Source organism: Meles meles, chromosome 14 (assembly GCF_922984935.1).
Source record: "Meles meles chromosome 14, mMelMel3.1 paternal haplotype, whole genome shotgun sequence".
NCBI lineage: Eukaryota > Metazoa > Chordata > Mammalia > Carnivora > Mustelidae > Meles > Meles meles.
Genome location: NC_060079.1, coordinates 28798280 through 28819825, shown reverse-complemented (window position 1 = coordinate 28819825; position 21546 = coordinate 28798280). Strand labels below are relative to the sequence as shown.

Here is a 21546-nt window from a genome sequence, read left to right as displayed (position 1 = left end):
TGTCATCCAGAAAGCTTTTCACTGCAATTAACAGAAAATCCTACTCAACATGGAACTTTGTCCTAACCTGTTTTATTAGCAAATAGGCTGTTTATGTAATTGCCTGGGCCATCTATTATCTATATTACCAAAATAAGGAGAATGTGTTTCATATGTAATAAATGGTATACAACTGGGGTCATTCTAGGTTGGTTGATTGAGCAGCCTAAATGATATCCAGGACTGCAGCTTTTTCCGTCTTTTCTGTCATCTACAGTATGTTAATTTCTCTTAGGGTGACCCTTCATTATACTTGTCAAAGTTCTAAGTTTCTCACGCACATGCCAATGTTCAGACAGAAGAGGAAATGATCTTACCTTGTGCCCCTTTTGTAGAGGAAGGAAAACCTTTCCAGGTTTCCTATAGACCTGTCCTCAGGTTTCTTCAGCCAGAATTGGATCATATGCCCAAGCCTTGGCCAGTCAGTTGGGCAAGAGGAATTCAACCAAACTGACTGGCTTAGAATTATCAACATTTTCCCCTAGGAGTTAGAGAAGTTCCCAGGTTCCTGAGAAAGTCATGGCTCCTAAAAGGATGATCAAAAACAGGGTTCTCTTAGAGTAGTTACTGGTTGGAGCTGTTATAATCCCCATCTGAAAAGACAAAAAGCAAGAACACCTGGGTTACTCAGTCAGTTAAGCAGCCAGCTCTTGATTTTGGCTCAGGCCATGATCCCAGGGTCCTAGGATCGAGCCCCACGTCAGGCTCCACGCTCAGCGGGCAGTTTGCTTGAGGATTCTCTCTCTCCCTCTGCTCTCCCCTCCCCGCCCCCCACTGTCTCTGTTTCTCTTGTTAAAGATTTTATTTATTTATTTGACAGAGAGAGATCACAAATAGACAGAGAGGCAGGCAGAGAGAGAGAGAGAGGGAAGCAGGCTCGCCGCCAAGCAGAGAGCCCGATGCGGGACTCGATCCCAGGACCCTGAGATCATGACCTGAGCCGAAGGCAGCGGCCCAACCCACTGAGCCACCCAGGCGCCCCTAAAATAAATAAATCTTAAAATACATAAATAAATAAAAATCAAGGCCTAAAAAAGCTAAATAGCACTCCTGAGGTCACATGCTAATACAATAGCAGTTTGAGGCCTTGAAACTAGTTCTAACTGTAGTCTACAGTATAAATCAGTAAGGTATATGATTTCTACTGTATTTCTAGATAAAATAATTCACCTAACTTTAACTCAACCAGGATACCAAAATGATTAGATACCTAGATTGGATTTGGATTATGATTCCAGTTTCTCTTTCTCAGTTTAGTATGTTGGGCCTGATTTTCATTTTGCTCCCTTAGTTTATAACTCCCAACACCCTAAGTGATCTTTATTTCTAAAAATTCCAGGCATTATCCTAACAAGACGTGCAAGATGTGCCAAATTCTATCTTTATAAGATCATCTCTTGTTAGATGGAAGTAAAAATAATATTCGCTTATCCAATACTTTAATACTATTTTAATGTCATGCCTCTTATAGTTGTAAAAGTTCATTGTATCTTTTATATTTCCTCATTTTATGACACCAAGTATTATTTTATAAGGGCTATAAATATGTTTATAATAATGTTTGACATCAAGGAGCCTACCCTGATAGAGATGAGCTATAAGGTTAAGGTTAAACATTAACAATTGAAATTAAAAAAAAAAAAAAATAGAGGAGTGTCTCTAGTATAAGTAGAAAACATACACTGGCCTTTATCTTAGAATATTTTCATCTTAAATACCAGTTTTGTAACCTTGAACAAGTTGTTTACCTTCCTAAATAGACTTCTCCAAACCTAGGTTTCCTAGAAAAGAAAACAGGAATAATAATGTCTTTTCACAATTGTGTTAGAAGGATCAAATGATGCATTGTATACCAAAGTCCATAGTTAGAGAAAGTGGGTGTGGGGGTGTGTGTGTGTGTGTGTGATTTAGAGTAAGCCAGGAGATAATATGTAATTATCTAATTGTTTGTACCAATAGCAGTTGCTTCAAGGGTGCAGAGAAGAAACCACAGATACAAAGTTACTACCAAGTAGCTAGTGGGAAAAATGTAAACAACACAAATGAATTTGATCCTGATAACTTAAAAAAAATACAAGCAAGAAGCTGCCCTTCCGAGCTGGAGGACAAATATCTTATTGTTGTTATCTTAACCTACCTCCTCCTTGAAGCCAAGGACTGCTTGACGCCCTAGAGTATCTTCCATACAAACTCTTTATTCAGATGATTTATTGAGAGCAAATTGAATTCACTTACTACAATACCATGACATGTTTAGGGTCAAGGGAGTGTTTTGGAAACAAAGTTAACTCTTTGGGGCCAGTATTTGTGAGCTGTTTTTAGCATTTATTTCCGTGCACCTTGCTGAGTCATAAAGGCTCATACAGCTTCCAAGAACTGTGTCTTATTCCAAAGAACTTTTTCTGTACCAGGAACAAAAATGGTTTCAACTTGTGTCATCTCCGACCAACTAGTAGTAATTACCTGGACTATTACTTTGAGAAGAATTGTGAGGCCACATCTGTGTCCATCAGGAAGAAAGCTGAAATCATTTAATGAGATCTGCCATGAACAGGGGAGGGCGGGGACAATGCACATTGCGTAGATTTGTCATCTCTGTATTGTGAACTTCAGGAAGGTGAAGAAAAAGTCCTCATTGTTCAATGGTTAGCAATATGTTGTTTGCATTTTTGTTTTCATGTCTCTAGGTAATCAGTTTTGGCAAAATTTTAAGTAATTTAGGATCATTTTCTGTAACCTATAGCTCTGTTCCTGGCTTAAAGGTAATGTCTTATTTCAAAAGGAAACAGATAGCAGTGAAGATGAGGACATTGTTGGACCAATGCCTGCCAAAGGACCAGTTAACTATAGCGTCACAACAGAGTTTGAAAAAAGGGCCCAGCGAATGAAAGAGAAACTGAGCAAAGGAGACAATGTAAGTTTTAAGGAGACTGTACTCTGAGAGATAGACTAAATGGATTAAAAATCTAAATTTTAAAAATAGACATGAAGGGGAGGCGAACCATAAGAGACTATGGATTCTGAAAAACAACCTGAGGATTTTGAAGGGTCGGGGGTGGGAGGTTGGGGGAATAGGTGGTGGGTAATAGGGAGGGCACGTATTGCATGGAGCACTGGATGTTGTGCAAAAACAATGAATACTGTTACACTGAAAAAAATAAATAAATTTAAAAATAGACATGAAAGAAAATATAGGCATGTGTGTATATAAAGAAAATTTAGGAACAAGGTAACCCAGAAGCTGGAAAAGGAAAAGACTGGCAAATTTGCCTATCTAAAATGTTCTGTATGGCAAAAGGTAACAAAGTCCGAAAAACAATAAATTAGATGAAGGTATTTATAACATATATGACAAAGTATCAATTCTTTTTATTAAATTCTTTCTCTTAACATATATTTTTTAACCTTAAAGCCTCAACTGAAAAACATGGCCATTTACAGAGAATTTTAAACACACACACACATACACACACTGTCCAGGCTACCTTTTTTTTTTTTACTTTTTACTTCTCTTAAAGGATTCATCTAAACCAATGACAAGAGAGTCATGGATGACTGAGCTTCCTCCAGAAATGAAAGACTTTGGTCTTGGGCCCAGAACTTTTAAGAGAAGAGCAGATGACAAATCTGGAGATCGATCAGTCTGGACAGACACTCCAGCAGATAGGGAGAAGAAAGCCAAGGTGAGAGGGTTTGTTTGTTCATGTATTTCTGCCCACATTCACTCTATTTTGAGAGGATATAAGACATAATTGTCTCAGGCTACTATTTTTAAAATTACGATTTCCAAAAGGAAAATACAGAATTCCCCCGAAAGAAAATAAGGAAAGTGACACCAGTTGCTTACTGTATCCCAGTGAACTGTCTCATTTATATCTCAAGAAAACCCAGAGTTATAGACTTCTTGACTTCATTTCATAGAGAAAGAAACCAACTTTATGAGGTCAACTTTTCTGGAATTAGAAGGCTGATCAGCAATGAATAATATTTCTATTCTAGAACTTTCTGTAACAGGAGAGAAGGCAACAAAAGAGGAGATGTAGAAGTGAGCGGCACACTTTGAATGACTAATGTTGGAGTGCCTGTCTACTCTTTCTTAACTGGTCTTTTACAAAAATAATCTATTGGAATTTTTGTAATTTAGCCTCTAAGATTGTTTCAAAAAAGACATTCCCTTGTTTACAAGGATTTATTCATGCCTACATTTAGTTGTGCTTTTCTCTGTCCTTCTGTTCCTCATTATAGGCAAATAGATTGTCTAGCGTATAGGCAGATATGCAAGGAATCTTCTTCAGAGGACAATATGACAGAAAATGGAGCAAATGGAAATTAAACACCAGAGTGATTTTAGGCCATGGGATTGAGTTCTTTAGATCCTTTCCTTTTCATTACTGAAAGTGTTTTTCTGAGTTTCACAGTGAACTCATAAAGAGTTTACTAAAACTCTTCAAATTTTATGCTGTACAATGTTAAGCATATAGTACCGCAGACTTGTATTTATGGCATGAACTATGTAGTATCAGTGTCAGAGAGCTGTTCATTTTTGAGGTAGTCCCAGTAGTTTATTTTTTATTTAGTTTCCTTGCCTCAGGAGACATATCGAGACGAAGTTGCTAAGACCGATGTCAAAGAAGTTACTGCTTGTGTTCTCTTCTAGAATTTTTGTGGTTTCAGGTCTTGCAATTAGGTCTTGAATCCTCTTTGAATTTATTTTCATGTGTGGTGTAAGAAAATGGCCCAATTTCATTCTTTTGCATGTTGCTGTCCAGTTTTCCCAACACCATTTGTTGAAGAGACTGTCTTTTTCCCGGTGGATATTCTTTCCTGCTTTGTTGAAGATTAATTGACCATATACTTGTAGGTTTTTCACTTCCGGGCTCTCCATTCTGTTCCATTGATCTATGTGTCTGTTTTTGTGCCAGTACCATACTGTCTTGATGATCACAGCTTTGTAACAGAGCTTGAAGTACGGAATTGTGTTGCCGCCAGCTTCTGTTTTGAGGTTGCTTTGCCTGTGTGGGGTCTTTTGTGTTTGCATGCAGATGTGAGAACTACTGGTTCTAGCTCTGTGAAAAATGCTCTTGGTGTTTTGATAGAGGTAGCATTAAATACGTAAATTGCTTTGAGTAGTATGGACATTTTAACTACCGTTCTTCCAGTCTGTGAGCCTGAAATGTCTTTCCATTTCTTTGTGTCATCTTGAATTTCTGTCATCAGTGTTTTATAGTTTCCAGAGTACAGGTCTTTCACCTCTTTAGTTAGGTTTATTACTAGGTATCTTACTGTTAGGTGTACATTTCTAAATGGGATTGATTCCTTAATTTCTCTTCCTCTTTCTTCGTTATGTTGTATACCAATGCAACAGATTCCCGTACATTGATTTTGTTCTATGTGACTTTACTGAATTCATTGATCAGTTTAGTAGTGTTGGGGGGGGGGTCTTTTGGGTTTTCTATATAGAGTATCATGTCATAGGAAATAGTGAAAGCTTCACTTCTTCCTTGATGACTTGGGTCCCTTTTCTTTCTTTTTGTTGTCTGGTTGCTGTGGCTGGGACTTCTAGTACTATGTTAAATAAAAGTGGTGAGAGTGGACATCCCTGTGGTATTCCTGACCTTAGAGGAAAAGCTCTGTTTTTCCCCATTTAGGATGATCTTGGCTGTGGTTTTTTCATATATGGCCTTTATTATGTTGAGGTTATGTTCCCTCTAAACCTACCTTGTTGAGGATTTTTATCATGAATGGATTGTTGTACTTTGTCAGATGCTTTTTCTGCATCTGTTGAAATGATCATATGATTCTTACCCTTTCTTTTATTAATGTGATGCCTCACGTTGATTGATCTACAAATACTGAACCACCCGTGCAACCCAGGAATAAATCCCTCTTGATCATAGTGAATGATTCTTTTAATGTATTGTTGGATTTGGTTTGCTAGTATTTTATTGAGAATTTCTGCATCTGTGTTCACCAGGAATGCTGGCCTGTCATTCTCTCTCTCTCTCTCTCTCTCTCTCTTTTTTATTTATTTTTTTTAATTTTAAGTAGGTGTTCTGCCCAGTGCAGAGCCCAGTGCAGGACTTGAACTCACGACCCTGAGATCAAGACCTGAACTGAGATCAACAGTCAGATGCTTAACTGACTGAGCCACCCTGGTGCCCCGTAGTTCTCTTTTCTTAGTGCTTTCTTTGTCCGGTTTTAGTATCAGGGTAATGCTGGCCTCATAGAATGAATTTGGAAGTTTTCTATTTTTTGAGAATAGATTTTAACTCTTCTTTAAGTGTTTGTTAGAATTCTCTGTGAAGCCATCTATCTGGTCTTGAACTTTTGTAATCAGTCTGTTAACTTTTCTGTTTCTTCCTGTTTCAGTTTTAGTAATTTAAGTGTTTCTAGGAATTTATCCATTTCTTCTAGATTGTCCAATTTGTTGACATATAGTTTTCATAATATTCTCTTATGATAGTTTATATTTCTGGGGTGTTGATTGTTATTTTTCCTCTCCCATGATTTTATTTATTTGGGTCCTTTCTCTTTTCTTTTTGATAGGTGTGGCTAGAGGATTATTAATTTTATTTATTTATCTTTTTTTTTAAGAATCAGCTCCTGGTTTCATTGATCTGTTCTGCAATTTTTTATTTTCTGTCATTTTTTTTCTGCTGTAATCGTTACTGTCTCTGCTGCCTTTAGGCTTCATTTTCCATTCTTTTTCTAGCTCCTTTGGGTGTAGGATTAGATTTTTTGTGATTTTTCTTGCTTCTTGAGATAGACCTGTATTGCTAGACACTTTCTTATGAGGACTGCTTTGGCTGCATTCCAGAGGTTTTGGACCATTGTGTTTTCATTTTCATTTGTTTCCGTGTATTTTTTATTTCTTCTACTCATCTTTCTTTTTTAATATTTGACTTCCCTGCATAATCTCCACTAAGTGGAAATTAAGCTAAGTGGAGACTAAGCTACTGAGTTCTCACATTCACTTAGCCAACATGGCCTAAAAGAAGTAAGATTGCTCTTTAGAAAGAAATGGAAGTGTTCAGTATAAATTGACAGACATCTGTCATGCCCTCACCTCCCCGTCTTGACTAGATCTATTAACTCTTAATATTAAATGGTTAGGTTTTATCGCTATCTTACTATAACATCATTTCTTCCTTAATATAAATGAAAGCATCTGTTTTCTAGGAAAATTTTTTATGAGAAAGTAAGAGCTGAGCTAGTCCTGTTTTTAACAGTGCTTTATTAAATACAGCATTGTTTTTGTGCAGTTATTTTTAAGATTTTATTTATTTGTCAGAGAGAGAGAGTGCAAGCAAGAGTGACAAGCAGAGCAGGCAGAGGAAGAAGCAGGCTCCCTGCTGAGCAAGGAGCCTGATGAGGGACTTGATCCCAGGATTCTGGGATCATGACCTGAGCAGAAGACAGGGGCTTAACCGACTGAGCCACCCAGGTGTCCCTATAGAATTTTTTTTTAAGTAGGCTCCATGCCCAACTTAGGGCTTGAACTCACAACCCTGAGATTGAGAGTCTCATGCTCTACCAACTGAGCAACCAGGCGCCCGTTTTGTACATTATTAAGATAAAAATTGTAGATGACCTCCTTGGTTTTCTTAAGCAGATAACAACAGTATACAAATATGCTTTGAGATTTGTTGGAAATTTATATTGGCACTTCATCTTGTATATGCAGTGTTGTTAATGTTGTGGTTTTTTTTTTTAAGTTCAAATTCCAGTTATTCATTGTTGGTATATTTTGTATATATTTTGTAGATGCTTTGGAATTTTCTATGTAAACAATCATGTCATCTATGAATAAAGATAGTTTTATTTCTTTTCCAAACTTTTAAACCTTTTCTCTTTATTTTTTTCCCTCGAGTGATTTTACTAGTTTTAAAAACAGATAATGCAGAATTTCTTTCTTTTTTTTTCCTAATTTTATTTTTAAGTTATCTCTGTACCCAATGTGGGGCTTGAACTTACAACCCTGAGATCAAGAGTGGCATGCTCTACCAGCTGAGCCAGCCAGCCGCCCCTGTAGGAGTTCTTTTAAAGCCTTATTTTCTCTCCTACATCTCATCATTGTTTGTCAGACTCCTTTGTGAGTTTGATAAATAATTGGTTTCTTCCAGTTATTTGATTGGATTGGTTTTTTCCTTGTTTTCAAGAAAATCATAGAGTAGAACACCAACTGATTCCTTATCAACTACATGTATATTCCTAGTAGGAAAAGATTGAACAATCTTAGTTTAGTCTCTTAGTACTCAATCTGAGTAAAAATAATATTTCTTTTTTAGTTTTTCTTAACTATGTGATTCACTAATGTGTTACCTGTGTTCATTCTTCAGGAAACACAAGAAGCAAGGAAGTCATTTCATAAGAAGGATGAAGAACATACATTGTCAGGAAGGGAAAAGAGATTGGCTGAGCAGGTATCCTCATACAATGTAAGTAAGAATAAAATATGTAAGCTTTTCCTTTTTTCTTTTTTTTTAACAGAGTAGTCATAAGTTTCATTGTTTTTTAAAGATTTATTTATTTATTTGAGAGAGAGCGAGCACGCGTGAGTAGGGGGAGGGGCAGAGAGAGAGGAAGAGAGAGAATTCCAAGCAGACCCCACACTGAGCGCCAAGCCTGACTTGTGGATTGATCCCAAGACCCTGAGATCACTACATGAGCTGAAACCAAGAGTCAGACTGACTATGCCACGCAGGTGCCCCTAAGCTTTTTTTTTGTTTTCCTATCCTTCAATGTTCTTCTCATATTTTTTCTCTTTCTTGTTTTTCTTTCTTTTCTATGTCTTCCTTTTTAGCTTGGTCTTTTTCTGTACAACTGCCCTGAGAAATATTCCACTCTGTTGTGTTACATGTCTTTATATAAAATCCTATTTATAGGATTTTTAATATATTTGTATAATATTTTCAGTTTGTATTTTACTTAAGTCATATGTTGGAAATTTAATTTGTAGAGATTAGAAACAGATGAACAGAAAGCAAGAGCCCCTGCCCTGCAGCCACTCCCTGCCCCACCAGGGGGCCTGCACCGTCCAGCCATGGTTAGTTCCACCATGTTCTGTGACGTCGCCCTGGACAGGGAGCCCTCGGGCCACCTCACCTTCGAGCTGTTTCAGACCAGGTTCCAAACACAGCAGAGAACTTCCGTGCTCTGAGCTCTGGGGAGAAAGGATTTGGTGATAAAGGTGCCGGCTTTCACAGGATCATTCCGGCATTTCTGTGCCAGGCTGTGGACTTCCCACCCCATACTGGGCCTGATGGCCTGTCCGTCCAGGAAGAGAAATTCGCTGACCAGAATTTCATCCGGAAGCACAAAGGTCCTGGCATCTTGTCCAAAGGCTTGCACCCCACACAAACGCTTGCCAGGTTTTCATTAGAACCACCCACACGGAGTGGTTGGGCAGCAGGTCGGTGGTCTCGGGCAAGGTGAGAGGGCAGGAACACTGTGCACGCCATGGGGCAGTTTGGAGCCAGAAACGGCAAGACCAGCAAGATCATTATTGCTGACTGTAGACACACCTAATAAATTTGACTTGTATTTTACCTTCGATAGCAGACCATTCCTTCTGTAGCCCAGGAAAGCAATCCTCCACCCCCATCTGCTCTAAGTATCCGGTAATCTTTGTGCTCTTGCTGCAGTGTTAAGGGATTCCGTATTTTCCTTGGTCCCCTTCCAAGTCCAGCCGGATTGCAGAGTTAAGTTTATGATTATGGCATAAAAACTAAACAACAACAACAAAAGAAAGCAAGAGCCCTACTAACTCCTAGAGATCCTCAGTTCATATTTTAAATTATAAGCCAATTTGGAATGTTCGATATGAAGATTTAAATATGAAAGAAAAATGGTTTTTAAGGTACAGTTCAATAAAAAAAAAGATACAGTTCAATCTAAATTTATAAACTAAACAGTGTTCAGTTAACATTTTGTTATTTCATTATATTCTCTTTCTTTAAAAACAAAACAAAAACTGGTGAGTGGTCCAGCTAAATGTAAATCACCAGACCCTTTGGGCCCTCCAGTGTTCAGGTGTCTAAGGAAAATTACCTCTGTTCCCAACATATTAGTTAATGAAACGTTCCGCAAGCATTAAAAATATAGTTAGCATGATTAATTGGACCTGTGTAGACCAGTGAAGCATACATGTGAAGCATACATGAAACAGTTTTTTGAAACTGACCAAAACTCAACGCACAATGGAGCATTTATGAAAACTGAAGAATTACTGGAAGAATTACTGTCATTAAAACCATGTTCTCTGACCACAAGGAATTTAAGTTAAAATTTGGAATAATTTAAAAGCCTTGTACAACTTGAAATTAGAAAATTCAGAATTTGCATGAAGGACAACATGATAATGGAAGTTAGAAAATACGTAGACGTGAATAACACAAAAATACTACATATCAAAAATGTGGGCAGTGCACTATCAGGTGGTACTTAGAGGCAAAATTATAGCTCTAGTGGGTTCTGTTAGAAAAGACTAGCTAAAAATCAATGAGCTGGGCCTTTTTCCAAATAGGCATTTCCAATAGTAAACATACATCTACCCCGTGACCCTGTAGTCTCACCCTTGGGCATCTATCTACTTAAGGCAAATGAAAACCTATTCACACAAAGACTTGAATATGCTTTTTTTTTTTTTTTTTAAGATTTTATTTATTCATTTGACAGAGAGATCACAAGCAGGCAGAGAGGCAGGCAGAGAGAGAGGAGGAAGCAGGCTCCCTGCTGAGCAGGATCCCAGGACCCTGAGATCATGACCTGAGCCAAAGGCAGAAGGCTTAACCCATTGAGCCACCCAGGTGCCCCTATGCTTTATTTTTAATGTCCTCAAAAAGACTTCTAGAAGAAACTGTGGATTCCTGGTTAGCTCAGTGGTTAAGCATCGGCCTTCAGCTCAGGTCATGATCCCAGGGTCCTGGGATTGAGTCCCGCATCGAGCTCCCTGCTCAGTGGGGAGTCTGCTTCTCCTTCTGCCTGCTGCTCCCCCTGCTAGTGATCTCTCTCTCGCTTTCTGACAAATAAATAAAATCTTGAAAAAGAAAAAGAAACTCTACTTATGAAACTAATAATACACTATATGTTAACTGAATTTAAACTAAAAATAAGATTTGCACATTGAAAAAAGATTTCTATAAGAATGTTCATAGAAGCTTTGTTCATATTAGCAACATTCTATGGACAGCTCAGATGTTCATCAATAAGAGAAAGAAAAACTGAATGCAGTGAAATACTACTCAGCAATAAAGAGAAACAAATTACAGATAGATGGAACAACTTAGATGAGTCTCGAAGTCATTACACTGAGTACAAGGAAGTATGTACAAGGAAGTACATACTGCACCATTCCATTTAAGTGATGCTCTACATTAAGCAGAATGAGTCTGTGATTGAAAAAAAGCAGAATACTGGTTGTAGGAGTGGGGGTGTCGGCGTTGACTAGGAATAGGCAAAGTGTTCTCGGTGATAGAAATGTTCCAGATTTTGATCGAGCCCCAAGCTGGGTTCTGTGCTGGGCATAGAGCCTGCTTAAGATTCTCTCTTTGCCCTTCCCTCCAACTCCCCTCACATTCTCTCTCTCTCTAAAATAAAATAAAATAAAATAAATTTTTTAAAATATACCAAAAAGATTATAGTTATAATCTTATGCTGAAATTTTATTCACAAGATTTACTTTTCAAAATAGTAATAGTCTTAAGACCACCCTCTAACTCTTGGTTTGGATAAATCGAACACTCTTTTAAAGTATTACCATGAATGGGGCGCCTGGGTGGCTCAGTGGATTAAGCCGCTGCCTTCGGCTAGGGTCATGATCTCAGGGTCCTGGGATCAAGCCCCGCATCGGGCTCTCTGCTCTGCAGGGAGACTGCTCCCTCCTCTCTCTCTGCCTGCCTCTCTGCCTACTTGTGATCTCTCTCTCTGTCAAATAAATAAATAAAATCTTTAAAAAAAAAAAAAAGTATTACCATGAAGACAAAAAAAAAAAAACAAAAAACTCGGGGCGCCTGGGTGGCTCAGTGGGTTAAGCCGCTGCCTTCGGCTCAGGTCATGATCTCAGGGTCTTGGGATCGAGTCCCGCGTCGGGCTCTCTGCTCGGCAGTGAGCCTGCTTCCCTCCCTCTCTCTCTGCCTGCCTCTCTGTCTACTTGTGATCTCTCTCTGTCAAATAAATAAAAAATAAAAAAAAAAAAAAAACTAGACTCTTAGTGTGAATTTTCAAAGGCAGCTAAAAAATTATCTCATTCATGCTGTGAAGTGTGTAAACCTGGTGATTCACAGACCTGTACCCCTGGGGATAAAAATACATTATATGTTTATTTAAAAAAAAATAAATAAAATTTTCTTAAAAAAACTCATTCAAAATAAATTGCACTGACTTAGAAATTGTTATAAAACACATTTTGTTAAATGATTAAATTTGGTGAATCAGCAAATCGGTCATTTAGCAAATTGCTCTGTGCGTGAATTGTCCTCAGGGTGATTTTTAGTGAATTGACTGTTTCTGGTTGTTTTCATAATTTTTTTAATAGCTCCAGCATTGGTTTGGTCCTGGGGGTCACAATGTGCAAATTACGCTGAAACGGTATCCCTGAAGCTGCAGACAAAACAGTTCATTTATCGTAATAGATTTGAGCACTTGAATCATTTGAATTGATTGTAGTAATCCAGTGGTTTAACATAGTCCTCCCTTTATTGGTGTTTAATTTACTAATATAGGGCATTGGTAGATTGAAGCCCGCCATCTTTGTTCCTCCATTTTGGTTTGATTTTGTTACCTTTTGTGCAGTTTCCCATTTTGGTTTTTTTTTTTAAGAGAGGGATGGAGGAGCAAAGGGAGAGAAGAGCGAGTTGACGCGGAGCTTGATCTCAGGACTCTGAGATTTTGACCTGAGCTGAAATCAAGAGTTGGACACTTAACCAACTGAGCCAGCCAGGCACCCCATCCTTTTGTGCAGTTTTGATCATCGGTATCTATCCTGTTCTTCAAGTGGCTCGAGGTGAAATAGGGCCTCTACAGCTTCATTCTTTCTCACATCGCCACGCATCTCTTTCAAACCTTGTTCTCTGCGCCACGCATCTCTTTCAAACCTTGTTCTCTGTTTTCTCCAGCACCTTCTTACAGCTTCAGGCCTTCCCCCTGCCAGCTCTTGATAGCCTGTCTCCCTTCAGCTTTACTACCCCACTAATGAGGTATTTTCTCATTCATGAGAAAGGGAGGGGAAGATGTGGAGAAATGATGCTGAAAGCTTAAGGTTTTCTAGTATGGCTTTCTTACATTTGTACATTTATATATATATAAATATAATACATTATAGTTCCTCGTCCTACAGTTAACCCTGTTCTTCATGTCCTTTGTCTCGCTTTCTCTCTCCTCTGATTTTTAAAAGCACGGGTTTCTGAGACTCACAGTTGGCAATTTAGATTCACGAAATCTACCAGTGGGGGCTCAGGAATCTGTATTTCTTTTCGGTCAGGAGTGGAGACCAGCAGTCTTCAGGTGTTTTTGCTTGGTATCCCCTAAAAGAAACCTTTATCTTGACATCTAAAAATTTTTATTGTAAGTTTCAGTAATTACAAAAAATGTATAGTATAGGGTATTACTCTGTTCAGTGTTTCAAATGGAATCCAAGTGCCATAGCAATTCAGTATCAGTTATTAGCCATTAAAAAATATACCCAAACAAGCACTTTCTTAACATCTGACAGTTTTATTTCATCCTTTTTTCTCCTTGAATTCATAATTTTCTCTTCTGCCACAGAATTTTTTCATAATGGAAGTCTCTTACAATTGCAAATCTTTTATGATAATATTGACAAGTGTCTCTCCCTCTCCTTCTGCCCCTCCCCACCTCACATGCACACTCTAAAATAAACAAATCTTAAAAAAAAAAAAAGTGGAAAGCACTTGACGTGCAAATCAGTTTGTTTCTAAAAGATTTTACAGGGGCGCCTGGGTGGCTCAGTGGGTTAAAGCCTCAGCCTTCAGCTTGGGTTGTGATCTCAGGGTCCTGGGATAGAGCCCCACATTGGGCTCTCTGCTCAGCAGGGAGCCCGCTTTCCCCTCTCTCTCTGCCTGCCTCTCTTCCTCCTTGTGATCTCTGTTTGTCAAATAAATAAATAAAATCTTCTTAAAAGATTTTACGAACATTTATGAAATGAGTGAGAGGGATTAGGAAAATGGTAGTGGTAGTTCAAATAAATACTTAACTAACATATCTTTTTTTTTTTTTTTTTTTTTTTTTGCCAGAGAAAGAGCATGGGGGAGAAAGAAAGTGAGAGTACAAGCAGGGGGAGCAGCAGGCAGAGGAGAAACAGGCTCACTGCTAAGCAAAGAGCCTGGTGTGGGACTTGATCCCAGGACCCTGGGACTGTGACCTGAGCCAAAGACAGACACGAAACTGACTGAGCCACCCAGGAGTCCCAACATAACATCTTTTGTACATTCTGCTAAAACCTACAGCTCCAGATTGAGCTTATTCAGTTGATGGGAAATAACTGCCACATGACCTAATTGGCAAAGTCGGTTCTGGTTGTTAAATCAGCCAGTTAAGACTCATTTTCTGTCAGAAAATCTTACTTCATTTTTCCATTCAAATAAATGTGTTAATAATTATCCCAGTGACACTTTGGAATTCTGAAGTAGATAGGTGGGCATGATAGTTTATCTCTTGGATGAAATAGGGTGCTGCCATTTTCAGCATTTCTTACGAGTGTTATGTTGCTTTCACTGTCTTTACTTCTTTGCTCTCAAATTCTTTAACAGGGTAGGGCCTGGAAGAGATGTCGTTGCTAAGCAAAAATTGCCCTTTCTTCCACTGCCCTTCTATCCAGTCTGTCTGAGCACGGAACATTCAAACAAAAACCAAAACACCAATTTCTGAGGGACACCACACACTTAAGAGAAATATGTTTAAGACACAGAACAGGGCGCCTCGGTGGCTCAGTTTGGTTAAGCATCTGACTTGATTTCCACTCAGGTCATAATCTCTGGGTTGTGAGATAAAGCCGCATCAGGCTTTCTGCTCAGCAGGAAGCCTGCTTCCCTTCCTCTCTCTCTGGCTGCCTCTCTGCCTACCTGTGATCTCTGTCTGTCAAATAAATAAATAAAATCTTTAAAAAAAAAAAAAAAGATAAAGAAAAAGATCCTCTCCTTCTGCCCCCACCAACTCCTACTCTCTAAAACAATAAAAGTTTTAAAACACACACACAGAAGAACCAAAGCCTTCCTGGGTTTACAGTACCTCAGTTAAGGGAAGTATTTCCCATTTTTTGTTTGAAACCTTGGAGACATGCTCTCCTAGGCAGTATTCTTACAGTAAGATTCTGAGAGGCCTCTCCTTTGTGAAGTGGCAAAGGGCTATAATAAGAGGGGAGAGATCAAGCTAGCAAGATGCATTATGGAGCAAAGTCAGTTTTAAGTGAGGTTACATGAAGAAGTTGAGCATTGTGGGTAGATAACCTTAAAATTATCCGTGTCTTTGTACCACACAGACCCCACTCTCTGTAGCCCGCAGGCCCACATCTGCCCCCACTGAAACTAAAGGCGTTTGCTCAGACCTCATCCTACCTAGGTATATTTGAAACCATGAACACCTGTCCCAACTAAGAAGAAAGAGAATGAGAGATGTAAGAGAGAAAGAACAGAAAAATGAAAGGAACAAAAATCTCTTAGCTTATGGAATATGCCAGTATATCCTGAACGGGCCTTAAATTCTGTCACTCCTGTGCCATTATTTTTTGGGTTTGCCCTTGTTTCTGCATTGGCCCGGCCACACCCTTTTCTTCCTGTGCACCTGTTCAGGCAGTAGACCAGCGCATGCATGACGCTTTACCCAAGCTCCTCAGTGACAACGTAATTGCTCTTCCCTCCTCACCCATGCTCTTGGCTTGGATTCTAATTATGACACATCACACATGGTTATTTCAAAATGTATTTCCTCTGTCTTGCTTTTTTTTATTACTATTATGTAATGGTAGTGAGTAGATATCTTCATTATGGTTGAATTGAATTTGCCTCCGCTACATATTTTCTTCATGGATCCTGTCTTGGATTTGGCAAAACCTGACAGGGTCTGTAAAAAGCCCTCCTTAATTTCATCATTACTGCTTAATCATTTTGCTTCATGATCCTGTTCTGTCCACAATCTAGACAAAGATTTTCATTTCTACTCTCTTGCTTTCCCCCAGGAATCAAAAAGATCAGAAACTCTTATGGACATTCATCATAAAAAATTAAAGAATAAAGCTGCTGAAGAAAAAAATAAGCCCCAAGAAAGAATACCATTTGACCGTGATAAAGATCTCAAGGTTAATCGGTTTGATGAAGCTCAGAAAAAAGCTCTCATAAAGAAATCCAGAGAACTAAACACCAGATTTTCACATGGCAAAGGCAGTATGTTTTTATAAGTAAGTATGGGAGGTCTATTTTCAAACTAATAAATTTGAACTTTTCTAAATACTCTGTTATCGAGAAATAGTTGTGTGTGAAAATCTATTTCCTTTTATAATAAAGTAGACTGTAAACATGAAAATCTTTTTGATAAGTCAATCATGATTTTTTGAATATTCAGCCCTGTGGGATAAGTAGCTTTGTCTTCAGGCATTGCTATTAATCAGGCATTGCTATTAAAGACACTAAAGTTAAAGTTTAGTTTATAAGAAATGGCAAAAGAATGAGTGATTTGAAGCTTGGTTAAATATGCATGCTTTTTTAAAGAATGAAGAAAGGAGATGTATTTATAATCTCTGTGTTAAACAAGATCACAGTTAGAAAACACGCTTTGCTTTGAAAGCTTCTCTATAAGTTAAGCTTAAGTTCAAAATCATTATATCCTTCATCCATAGCCCAGTCTGACTGGACTTAAGGAATTACGTAAAAGCTGAGGTTGCTTCTTAAAATCTTGAGGATTTTAATTGTATGAAACCTGTATCAATATTAAAATGTGGCTTTGAAAGAAAATACAGGGCACCTGGCTGGCTCAGTCAATGGAGCATGCGACTCTTACTCGCGAGGTTGTGAGTTCGAGCCCCACGTTGGTGTGTACAGATTACTTAAAAATAAAATCTAAAAAAATAAAGGAAAATACAGTTAAAATTAAAAATATTTTCCAACTTACTGAACTTTCTTATTCTTCAGGGGGATTTCCCTGTGCAGTGAAGAAAAGTTGAAGAATACGCTTTTATCTGTCTGTCCACCTTTATCCCTTTGTTTTGAGTTTCTTGAGATTAGAGATGACTTCACTCTTAAGAACCATACAAACTTACCTTGTGTGTATATCCTGTAAGTTCTTGGAAACCTAGTCAGTATTTCTTATGTGGAATAGAATTTTATGTGTCTTGGCTTCTGAGGAAGTGTGGGCTTTTCTTCAAATAATTATTTTGAGGCTCTCCCATCTGTTCCCTAATTTTTGTGGTGTCTCACAAGTATCCTCCTGTAAGATCTTGGTCAGGACTATCCACCAAATCCCCACCAAAGCTTAGACCTCCTCATCAAGTATTACTCATCTGCCCCTGGAGTAAATGTGCCAGGTCCTTGCAGTAAATCCATGAATTTGAAATTGTTTGGGTTTTCCCTCTAAACCGTGAATACACATTTACGAATAGAGGGCTCAGAGGTTTCATCTGTTTTGTTCACATTTTGCTTGTTTGGGCAATCAGGGCTTTTTATTTGTTTGGGCTTTTGTTTTTCTATTTTGGTTGGCTGGTTTTTAAGTCAGGAAGAAGGGCCTCTGCTTTATCTCATGTGCTAAGTAAAAATTATATTGATTTTTCCAATATTAATAAGTATTTCTGGGGGAGGCAACCTAAGGGACAAAATATGCCATTAAGCATTAGCGGTGTGAAGTCTAAGACTTGCTCTCCATGGTCTCAGCCAAAGCTTTCTAATTAAGTCTTTAAACTTTGCTTTGCAATGATCTTATTTAACCCTTTTATATTTAACAGATTTTAGCTAATTTATTGGAGACTGATCTTTTGTATCAGTCATGTATAGTCTCTTAAAAAAATCAAGTTCCTAATCCCTGAATACAAAAATATAAATGGACACGCTAATCATAACCACCCTAATGAGAGTATGTAAGTTTGTAATGCTTGAGGTACTGTCTGTCAGGATGTTAAATAGAATATTCTACATGGTTAAATCCTAAATTCAAATTCTCTAAGTTATGTTTTCTTACAGAGCCATTCTAATTGTTCACTAGTTCTGTGGTCTAGTCTTGATAAAGCATGAGGGGTTTTGTTTTTTGTTTTCTATGGGGAAAAAACAAAATGAGAGACAAGGTGGGAAGTGTGAGGTTTCCATGGAAAAACATTCTGATCCCTTGTTCATTTAGATTTTATGACAATTGAGTGACCTCTTCAGATTATGGCACAAATTATTCTTTGCTTTTATGATATCAGCCTAAACAGTAGCCTACTCAAGGAGTGTAGCTACTAAAACGATGAATTATTCTCCCAAGCAAACTGAGAAAGCCTCTTGTCTCAGAACTTGAACAGAACTACCATTTGCCTAAGATCTCATTTTAGTGAGTAATATTTTCTGAACCCAAAACTTTGTGTAAAAGCATCCATTGCTCTTATTTAATTTTGTTATAATTTTTCGCCAATGAAAGGAAGAAATGTTTTCTAGTTCCTCATCCTTGTATGAATTCCTAACATATTTTTGGGAAACTTGGTATTTTTTAAAGTAAAAATGTCACCTCTGGTTACTTATTTTTGTTTGTTTTCTTCATCTTAAGGAGATAGGATATTTCCGTATCACATATTTACTGTTTTCCCCTCACCTTGAAGCATCTTTGTCCTCAGCAAAAGGGAGAAAAACTCTTCTTTTGGCCTAATGCTTTCCATGAGTTACCACCTTATTGCTTCTTGCCACCCCGGGACAGTTTTAATCAAATGTAAGGCCAAATGGGAGGTTTTTATGCCCCTCCCCACACACGGACTATGCCCAATATAACAGCATTGATAACAGAATAGAGTTGCTATTTACACAGAATGGAAAGGTGCTCATGTCAGCCCCTCCCCTCTTCCAGAGTGGTGAAAAGCCTACTTAAATCAAGTCTCCATCCACCTGGCAGAAAATTGGCATTGTTGACATCTTCTAATAAGAACTTTTTAATTTCCTATACTTCTTGGCTAAGTTTTCTAGAACTGCGACCTCCTTTGAAACTTCAAAATGAAGAAGAAAAAAGAGCAACACTCAGTTCAAAGGGTGAAGCAGATACTTTAACTTTCTTTTCCATTGAAGGTGACATCTAAATTCATTGTACCTGAAATTATATGGTTTTTGTCCACCTCTGTAAATCGTCATCTCAGATTGAGTTACTACCACAAGTAACCACATTACTGATAAATAAATGGTGACTAGCAAGTGAGAGAATTGGGAATGGGGACAGAAGGTGAGAGATGATGGCTTCACCCATTCATTATCAGATAAATTAAAGCCCTTTTTTTTTTAAGATTTTATTTATTTATTTGTCAGAGAGAGAGACAGAGAGAGAAAGATCACAAGTAGGCAGAGGTAGAGGGAGAAGCAGGCTCCCCGCCGAGCAAGGAGCCCGATGTGGGACTCGATCCCAGGATGCTAGGATCATGACCTGAGCCGAAGGCAGCCGCTTAACCAACTGAGCCACCCAGGCGTCCCAAAGCCTTTTTATATTGGACAGAATATTGTAAATTAAGCCCTGCTCTTAAAAAAAAAAAAAAAAAGCCATGGTCTTACTAAAAGTTTTTAATCATCTTTGGATATAGCAACCATTTGACATTTAATTTATCTCTTAAACTTTTAATAGTTCTCTGACTTAATGTCTTATTTAAAAGTGAGGTTGAGAGGGATGCCTGGGTGTGGCTCAGTTGGTTGAGTGTCTCCCTTCGGCTTGGGTCATGGTCCCAGGGTCCTGGGATCAAGTCCCGCATCAGGCTGCCGGCTCAGTGGAGGCCTGCTTCTCCATCTCCTACTCCCCCTGCTTGTGTTCCCTCTCTCACTGTCTCTCTGTCAGGTAAATAAATAAAATCTTAAAAAAAAAAAAAAAGTGAGTTTGAGATTGACATGGTACTGAAACTTACATGCTCCAGAATAGATTAGTAGTTTTTCTATAAATTATTTGGTCCCCAAACATGATGGCACTTTTTATTTCTTATATAGGGTGGATAATGTTAATATTATTACTCAGAAATGTATGATCATGGGAGATGAATTGTTAAACTGTCTACAAGAGTTCTGTCATGTCTCTTTTGTACTTCCATGCTAATGATAAGCATTGTCAGAAAAGGCAATTCTCTGTTGAGTTACGTAGCTCAGAGGAAGAATTAACGTGGGGGGAAGTGGTTAGAAATAGTGCCTGTGTAACATCGGTGCCAGCTCTTCTCTTTCATGATATTCATTTATTCTGCTTTGGCTTTTGATGCCATCGTGAGATTTAAGTCTGCAGTTACAGAAGTCATGCATTTCTTATTATAGGAGAGGTATATTTTTTTGCAGCTTAAAAAATTGTTCAACTGTGACTCTAGTTTGTAAAATACTATAAAGAGCTATACACTGCCCTTTCGAATCTTTTCATTTTGAACTCTATAGGAAAAGACTTTTTAGAAAAGAATTCCTGGTGTATAATTTTTTACATATAAATAAAGTTTCATCTCTATCTAAGAAGTTGTGGACTTTTATTTTTGTTCTCTTTTAATATAATTAACTTGTCTGAAGCCAGCAATACTAGCAAAAAAAATATTCCATAAAAATACATTCTGGCGGGGCGCCTGGGTGGCTCAGTGGGTTAAAGCCTCTGCCTTCAGCTCAGGTCATGATCCCAGGGTCCTGGGATCGAGCCCCGCATCAGGCTCTCTGCTCGGGGGGAGCCTGCTTCCTCCTCTCTCTCTGCCTGCCTCTCTGCCTACTTGTGATTTCTGTCTGTCAAATAAATAAATAAAAAATCTTGAAAAAAAAAAACATTCTGGCCAATCAGATCATTTTAGGAAGAAACCTCACTTGCCACGTTTTCATTATCCCAATCTAACTACAAACAGTAACTGTTTCTTTAGACATGCAAGACAAATTGGAAATGCTCTTAAGAGCATCATGACCCAAGAGGAGCTAGAGCTGGCTTATAACCAAGATTCCATTGTTCTATGTATCATAAGGCTTTAGAACAGTTGGTGGGTGTTTTCAGGGGTGTTTGATGATCACCTTTTTTTTTTTTTTTTTTCCTTTCTCTACTTCCCAGATTCTTTAAGAAAGCATGTGTTCTTTTTAAATTTGGGGTGCAGAGGTTAATCCCCCCTTTTTATAACATCCTGATTTTTTATTATATAGGGTTAGTTGAGGACAAGAAACCTTTTATGTAAAATGGTAAGGAAAGTCTTTCTGAAAAGACATCATTTAAGCTGAAACCTAAAAATGAAAAAGATGCTAGCAGTGTGAGCAGTACTGACCACACATGCAAAGGCGTTGAAGCATTAGTTGGGAAGTGTTTGAAGAACTGTACTAGTGTGGGCGTATATAAGAAATAATG

At 38.2% G+C, this 21546-nt stretch overlaps 1 protein-coding gene across 2 annotated transcripts in view; it reads left to right on the top strand.

Annotated features, from left to right (window-relative positions):
- The window catches only part of GPALPP1 (GPALPP motifs containing 1), a 39444-nt gene extending 18759 nt beyond the window's left edge, over positions 1-20685 (top strand). Inside the window, exons 5-9 of one of the 2 annotated variants that reach the window (XM_045978076.1) lie at positions 2822-2953; positions 3558-3722; positions 8379-8477; positions 16232-16450; positions 19075-20685. In XM_045978076.1, the coding sequence (XP_045834032.1) occupies positions 2822-2953; positions 3558-3722; positions 8379-8477; positions 16232-16450 (615 nt within the window). In that variant the 3' untranslated portion in view covers positions 19075-20685. Of the gene's footprint in view, positions 1-2821; positions 2954-3557; positions 3723-8378; positions 8478-16231; positions 16451-17180; positions 18751-19074 lie in introns of those variants that run through there. The other variant, XM_045978075.1, reaches the window with a different exon arrangement.
- Positions 20686-21546: the final 861 nt, after the last annotated feature.